This window comes from Notolabrus celidotus, chromosome 21 (assembly GCF_009762535.1).
Source record: "Notolabrus celidotus isolate fNotCel1 chromosome 21, fNotCel1.pri, whole genome shotgun sequence".
Taxonomy (NCBI): domain Eukaryota; kingdom Metazoa; phylum Chordata; class Actinopteri; order Labriformes; family Labridae; genus Notolabrus; species Notolabrus celidotus.
Window position 1 is genome coordinate 7,445,782 of NC_048292.1, and position 8,337 is coordinate 7,454,118.

At 38.8% G+C, this 8,337-nt stretch overlaps 1 protein-coding gene across 1 annotated transcript; it reads right to left on the reverse strand.

The window, feature by feature from the left end:
- Positions 1–180: 180 nt before the first annotated feature.
- On the reverse strand, positions 181–8,284 carry LOC117805109. The gene is made up of 7 exons (XM_034673715.1): positions 8,022–8,284; positions 6,066–6,173; positions 5,874–5,930; positions 5,558–5,716; positions 5,192–5,351; positions 4,677–4,777; positions 181–2,559 (listed from the first exon to the last, which is right to left on the reverse strand). The coding sequence occupies exons 1-7, from the start codon at positions 8,031–8,033 to the stop codon at positions 2,395–2,397; spliced, it is 762 nt and encodes a 253-aa protein (XP_034529606.1). The 5' UTR covers positions 8,034–8,284; the 3' UTR covers positions 181–2,394.
- Positions 8,285–8,337: the final 53 nt, after the last annotated feature.

Here is an 8,337-nt window from a genome sequence, read left to right on the forward strand (position 1 = left end):
TTACTTTTTCTGTGAATAGACATCAGCCCTGCAACCCTCAGATTCCCCAGCCAAGTCCCTACAGACTGACTTGCTCCAAATACTGTAACTGAGAAGGAACATGACCAAAGATAATGTTGATTTTTTTTTTTACAGTTAAATGCAAATAACCTTTAAGAAAGTACATAAACAACATTTTATTGAATTATCCAATTTATTTGACAGTTTTTGAAATACCTCCAGCTACGGATAAAAGAACCTGAACTCCATCAGTGAATCCTTAAAAAATGACAAAAGATAGGAGGTCTGAGAATATGACCTAACAACATTCCATATACATGTTCAGATCCTTAAGTGAGTTATTTCACAAGTAAAAGTCTGTGCTATTTTGAACTTCCTTTTTGCACAGGTTAAGTAAACTTTGCATCCTTCTAAAATTAATTAGAGTAAACTATTCTCTTTTAATGAAAAGATCTTTGAGGAAATATTTAGACTTTGTCTTTCACAATTTCACCAACAACATTAACAAGTACGACTACGTATTTCTATATTGCTAACAAATACTTATAAAGTTTATCTGTAATATTGACATCATTTTGCTTGCGGTCCATTCACAAGGGGCAGAATAATGTCAATATTTCATAAAAGGCGACATTGACAATATACTCATTACAAACTTGCAAAAAGTTGGTCATAGTAAATTAATTTGAACAAACACGAAACATTTGACACAGTGCTTGTAAACATGACGTCTCAAGATAATTGATTCCTAACTTCATAATGTTCAGTCAGACACTTTTGGATCTTGACAACAAAGAGAAAGAGTGATCAACAATACACAATGTTTTGCAATGAGGATAGGAGTTTCTGCAAAGTTGTTCCCTCAGAAACTATTTCATCCTCGTACATTCATGAATTGAATTTTCATTTACAGCAATGAAACTGTAAAAACGTTTAAATTTTTAAATGCTTTATCTCGTAAATAACTTAAATATCTCACCAACAATATAACACAAAATCCCATAATTACAATTGTACAAATTGGTCACCAGAGAGACAATAAAACAAAAAAAGTTGAATATTTTTTTCTCCAACAGTAAACATTTCAGTATATTTTTCCATGTTTCGATGATGAGTTTTGGAAGTAAATCATTGGAACTGTTGCTGAAATACTAACAATCCTCTGTAGATAAGGCTAGCATAGCCTGCGGTCTGGAGAGATTCTTTGCCTGTTGATTCATAGGGATCTGCCGACATCAGTCGTGTTTGTAACTGGTATTTCCTCCAGCCTACGGCCAGTCCTTTTGTGACGAGAACAAGCCTTCCTTATGCTCCTCACTGAGCTCATCCGTCCATCCATCTATCCTTCCCTATCGCCCTCACTTTCCCTCATCCTGTCTGTCCTGTCTCTCGCTCCCTCCCTCTGACACATACAGTGCACGAGCGCTCACACTTGGGGAGTCATGTTCTCATGACTGAACATGATTGACTCAGTGAATGAGGCATTAAAAACTCTAACACACTCGCTGCGGCCTGAGTAGCAGCTATAGATCACTGGGCAACAGCTTTGAAATACAATGAGGGGATTCAAAGTGCCTCTGGCCATGGCTATCTGCCATCTGGTCAGATCTTTGATACACAAAGTAGGTTGCTTGTTGAACCACATGGCGTGTTGTTTGTGACAAGCAGGTTCTTATTTTGTGACAGATCACAGATCAAAATAATGGCAACAACAAGTTGAGGACAGAGGATGCAGAGGAGCAAACACAGCTCATTGGATGAGTCTGATGACTGATACATTTACAACCGTTTGGCTGAAGGCGGTATTGATGGAAATACACGTTTCTGCATTTACGCTCAATGCATTAAGGTAGGGTTCTTAATAAAGCAGTTTAAGGACGCCCTTTGTAACAACCAAGCCACAGCAGGCTTATTGGCAGAAGAGGTTTTAATCAAAACTGAAACAACGTCCTTAAACAGCATTCTTTTCTTTTTGAGGCTTTAGCAAAAGTGTTTGTTCCTGTTCAAAACTGGAGCACGACGACACCCTAAATGAGCACAATAACACCCTGAATCATGACAGTAAAGAGACACAGGACTGAAAAATGACCTTGGTTGAGATGAGATCATTCATGTACTTCCGCAGCCATTCTGGTCATTAAACAGCCATTATGTTGAGAGTTCTTCCTCTGGTCCCTCAGAAACTCTTGGGATGGTTAAGTGCTAGAAAAAATCTGTGACATAGCTGCCCTCTCAGCAGGTGACCTTTCTCTTGTAGCTCAGATCCATGCATTCAGTTCAGAGACAGCAGAAGAAGAGTGTCCCACCGCACTTGTCCATCCAGCAGGATCCTGAACAACCTGCAGATTGTTAACACTGCTCAGTTCGAGATTTCTCTTTGCCATTAATCATGCCTCATCCACTCTCATGTTCAGGGATGACCTCCCCCGCTGGCTGAGTGTCAGTGGCGTGGGTGAGTGTTTGAAGTGGGATGGAGACAGACACACTTGGGATCGCGTCAGGAGGTGCCATTGGGCTATTTTCAGTGCGGCAAACTGGTCTGTGCTTTCCAGATTTGACCTAGAATTAAAAAAAAGATGGTTAGAAAATCCCACCCATGGACTGAATGGGGCTCTTTTATGATGAGCTCATGACAGATGATAAATCTCCAAAGCGGAAATCATTACATTAGGTAGTAACACAGCCTCAAAGTACCACTGAATATTTGATGAGAAGTTGTTATCTTTACAAGAATTGCCTTCCAGGAAGTGCTCATAAAAATGAAGGCATTATCATGAATTAGACTGACCCCGCTGAGACCAAAACGGACACGAGTCAGTGTAGTTGATGAAAAACTAACCACCAAAGGAAGTTTTTTTGTGATGCGGGCACTTTTATGAAAACCAATAGAACCACTTAAACCTGGGTTACATACAGTCCACGTAACCCAGAATACATCCTCTCTGGATAAACAACTGTGAAAGGGATCCTAATAGAGTTTTCATTCTTAAAGTGACAGGAAACATGAACACCATGCTGAAACTGACAGGTCCTAGAAATTGCAATAAGTGCTCATTGTGGTATAAAATTAAGCCATGCATTTTAAGTCGAACATAATTGACCTTTTGTGTATACATGCAATTATTTGCCCGAATAGAGTGCTGACTTGGTTCCCATGCAAGCAGTAAAAGAAAAAAAGGTAAGCCTTTAAAAGCTCCTGTGAGGAGTTTTAAACTGGTTATCAACCTGGCTGAAACTAATACTGATGACTCTTTATGGCCCCTGAAAGCAATCAAGACCATCAGCAAGAGGCCGGTACGGTTACCTCTATCTAAAAACGTAATCTACACATGCATCTGACATGATTGGAAAACAGATAAAACGACCCGCTTTGATCACAGGGAATGCTAAGGTCACACAAAATGAAAGTGCCTCACAGTAGATTTGCTTTAAAACGGTATCCATCCATTCTAGCAGCTCTGTTAATTTGTGCATGTTTAAAACATATAAGAACATTTTGCCATTGAGATTTCTCCTCAGAGTTGGAGGACTAATGTGTGCAGTCTTAACTTACACTTTGTTATTTATTTCATCTAATACGTCTATTGTACCTTAATACTATTTTCTTCCACTTATCTATTATCATTATTATTTTATTTTGTTATTTATGTATGTATGTATGTATGTATTATTATTGTTATTTTTTGTAATTGTTGAAAGGCCTTGTAATGGGTGGTGGGTGGGGAACGCTGTTGACATTCAGATGTGACAACTGATGTCTATTCTATATTTTTGTACCTTCTGTTGTATGTCACACTGCCTGTCTAAAATGTGGAAAATGTTCTACAAATAAAGTTGAAAAAATAGTTGGTTTTTTTTGCCATTGTCCAATATGAAAAATTAAGGATCATCCATTATCCAGGAGAAAGGGAAAAACTGTATATAAAAAATAGACGTTATCAGCTCATTTCCCAATAGCCATTAGGGCAAGAGTGCGCTGGCTGCAAAGGGGGATTTTGCCTGTATTGAATCAGAAGAAAATAACCCTCTTTTTTTTTTTTAAAGTTATGTTTTTGGCCTTTTTGCCTTTTATTAGATAGTACAGCTGAAGAGAGACAGGAAATGTGGGGAGTAGAGAGTGGGGGAAGACATGCAGGAAATGGTCGACTGGCTGGGAATCGAACCCGTGACCCCTGCGACGAGGACTGCAGCCTCTGTACATGGGGTGCTTAGACCGCTAGGCCACCAGCAACCCCGAAAATAACCCTCTTATTAGTTCATATGTGCACTAAATAAAACAATTATCTCACAAGTTTATAGATTCCTAGTTCTAAAATTAAAGACCCATTGAAAGCAATAACGATGATAGAGTTGGGTATGATTTTGGGCGAGGCTACTCTGTGATTGACAAGTTGCTAACATGGCAATCTGTCAGCCCAGTAGAGAGGTAACAATGTGTAATGTGGTCCCTTTTGGCCCCCACCCACCCCCCCAAAAAAGAGCAAGTTAGGGGACACACCAGACTCAAGGCTTTAAACAGCACTCCACAAACTAAACAGTGAAGTCCATGTCTTATACACAGTATATGGCTCTGTGTTATAAAAAAACACTCTATATGTCTCTGTGCTCTGTATTTGAAGCTTAATATAGACAGGTTAAAAAAAACACTTCCACACTGAGTTGGTCCGATCACTTACCAGCCAGACTAACATCACAACACAAGCTGTGAAGGGGATGAAAGCCAGAAGCAAAGGAGTTCTCTTCCACCAGCTGTAGTCACGACCCTTCTCCTGACCGCCTGGAAGAGAGAAATGTTATTGGAGATTCTCCTGACTACAGTTACACCATAGAAATCTTGAAATCTGATAGTGGCTGGGCTAATCCTCTTGATATTTATCGAACTAGTAGAGGGAATTCTAGCTTCGTTATAGGCACTTATCTTTACATGTGCACCTTTACCCCCTTGCTTTAATTCCCTTCTTAGAAGAAGAGAGGAGTAAACACCAAAGCTGGTTCTATTAGTTCAAACTGCATGAGGCTTTTAATGCAGCTTTTGATCATATAATTCCTCTAATTACCTGTATTGGCCGTGTGCTCAATGTTACATATCTGATTCCTGTTCCCAAATCAATATCCACACACAACCAGGCTTCAAAGCTGCTTTGACTTTGGTGGCATCCATTAGAAATTAAAATGCAAATGAATGACACACCTGGTTTTGGCTGTGGATTAAGGCAAGGTGGTGGCTTGCATGAGAAGCCGGATGTTCCTTGAGAGGCGGTGTTTAAGACATCTTTGATGTAGTCGAAGTAAAGACCAGACATTAAGCTCCCCTCTCTGTAGTGACACTGGAAGACTTGCATCGCTGTTTCCTGGGGGATCAAACAACAAACAAGCAATCCTGAAATAACTGGATGATGCAGTTAATGTGCAAAACAGGCCCGAAATATCTAAAACGCTGCATGCTTATTTGCACATCCATGCTACGGATTTGCTGTTTTTTGCAGCACTGCAAAGCCTCCTTTAATGATGTTATTATGTAAAACGTATATGCAGCACTAAGCTGCTGAGTGCTTACCAGTTCTTCATGGTCAAAAGTGAAGCGTAAACTCTTTAACATGGCGATAAAGACAATGATGTTTTCCTTGTTTGAGGAGATGGCACCGAACATGTCGGCCAGCTTCCGAAGACTCTGCTCCAAAGGATAGATGTTTAACACCACCCAGCACGTGCCAGCCTGGACATGAAGATGAAAACCCAATCACTTAACATTACAACACAGCTAACTCTTCAGGGTGAGACAAGACCCCTCTGCGTAACATCAGGATCCTCCTCGCCCTGTCAGTATTCTAATTTGCAACCACTCGCATGCTATTTTACTTCTTTATACGTACCACTTCTTTGGGGATGTAACTAACAGGAATCTCATAATCAGAGGGGATATTCTGCTTCTGCAATAAAGGTAATGACAGAAAGATTGAAGAGGCATCAAATCACTGGTGTAAATAGCAGAAGACTGATTTCATACCAGGAGAATGGCTGTCAAAATAAGAAATAAAGTCTGCAGTCACTCAAAGTAACCTTACCAATAATGCCAGCTTGCTCACATCATCAGTAATTGGTGTCCCAAATTTTCCAGAGCAAAGATTTAGACTTGTAAAGACACTCAAGAGGAGACAAGGTGCTTTCAAGATCTGACAAACAGAAAAAACAGGTGAAACATTTAAATACAGAATATTTGAAGGACAGCACCTCTATCATTCTGTATTCAACACAGTAATAACAACACATATGTTGAGCTGTTTTTTACCTCACAGAGGATTTCAATGAACCCTGTTACACATTCACACTTGGAAAATCAAGTTAACAGACTTTCACTTATCACATTTCCTGACAGCAGGCATTTGTGATTTTCCTCATGCTCCCCCAAACATGCAGCTAAATATGTGTTACTCTTCTAATTATCTCTGTGTATTTAATGTGCATGACTTGTGCTACAAAAAGGAGGAGGAAGATTCATATTAAAGGACAGTACTGCAAGTCTGTGTGCATTTAAAACACAATATATATAAACCTGGGGGGACAGGGCCTTCTCTGTTGCTGCCCCCACCCTCTGGAACCCTCTCCCCCAACACCTCAGATTCTCTCTCTCACTCACCAAATTCAAATCCGGACTCAAAACACACCTTTTTACAAAGGCTTTTAAACTATAATTGATTGATTTTGTTTGTTTTGTTTTGTTTTATTGTTTCTTGTTTTGTTTTATTTTGCTGCCTTGTTTTTCTCTGCTTTTTTTTGCACTGTTTTCCTTTGCTTTTCTATTGTATAATTTTATTTTCCTGTAAAGCGCTTGGAGAATCTTTTAAAGCGCTTTTATAAATAAAATGTATTATTATTATTATTTATTATTATAAAACACAGAACTGCATAAAAAATACGTCTGACATCAATAATCTTGAATTTAGGAAAGGAGTGTACATTTTTTTCTTAAACATGGTATTAAAATATAATTATTTTGATTATGTTATCAAGGACTATCTGTGTTCCTTTCAAAAATTAAATATCTTTAAGTATTTGACTGTTAGTAAGAGAAAAACTGAAGACATCATTGACTCTGGGAAAACGTCAAGGCCATTTTTCAGTTTTTTACTGAATAAATATTTCATTAAAGCATAATCAGCTCATTAACTGGGAATTAATTGTTAGTTTAAGTCATAATCCATGCAACTATCTGCACAGAAGATGCTTCAAAATTATACAAGCTTATCAGAACCCCGCCAGCACTTGTACTTGACCAAATTCCCTAAAGTGCAATGTCCCTAAGGTCATGTGTGACAGCTGTAAGTGCTCTTTGCAACATTTAAGAAAACAGATTTAAGATTTAAAACATAAACTGAGCTCAAATTTGATAAATCAACAGACTTCAAAGTTGTCAGATGACGGACAGGAATGTGTTTCCTGTCAAAGAAGCTGTCTTTCTCATTAAATCCAGAATATGAGAAGAATAATGAGGAGGTGCAGTTCTAGGAGAACACACGCTGATCTCCCCTGTTCAATATATTGAGTGAAAGCAAACTGCATCCCTGTGTCCAGTCACTTCAATCCCCCTTTTAACAGGATGCAACACCAGCAGTATGTGAAGCAATTACTGCAGGGCTCTTAACACACTCCAATACCTCTAATGTGATGATAAAGCCTCTCGTACAGGAAGTATTCTTCTTTATATCATACTTAGCTCAATAATGAAGTGCTACATGAACAATATTTAATTGTAGCATTAATATTTGATGATAAAAATATCAGATAGAGTCCATAAATCAAAATTCCTCAAACAACTTAAAGAAAAGTTGCCACATGGAGATTTTTCTGACATCATACAGATGTTTTTCATTAAGAGAATAAAGCTGAGTAAGCACAAAAACATGCAAAATAAAGCTATGAGGTTTAACCATTTTTCTGTATTAGTCTGCACACTTTCACAAAACACACTCATAAAAACTCTCTGTGTAAATGAAAACAGGAAAAAAATAAATTCTACTTACTTTCTTCCTCATATGGAGCAAGAATCCGTGTTTGCTCAAATCCACTGCATGAAATCAAGTGTTTGCAGTTCAAAGACAGGGATCATTGTGTGCATGTGTGTGGTGTCCGAGCGTGTAGTGAAACTTGAGGATGGGCCGGCAGTCTGCTTTCACTCCAGACAGATTGGTGAAGTCGTTCCCTTTTTTTTTGACGTGGTGGAGAGGCCGCCTACAGGCTGAGTCACTGTGTCACACACTGACGCTGTCTGAGACTTTTCCATAAACTCCCACGTTTCAATTTGTTCGTCAGGGGAGAAAGTGGGCGCTTGTTCTCTCG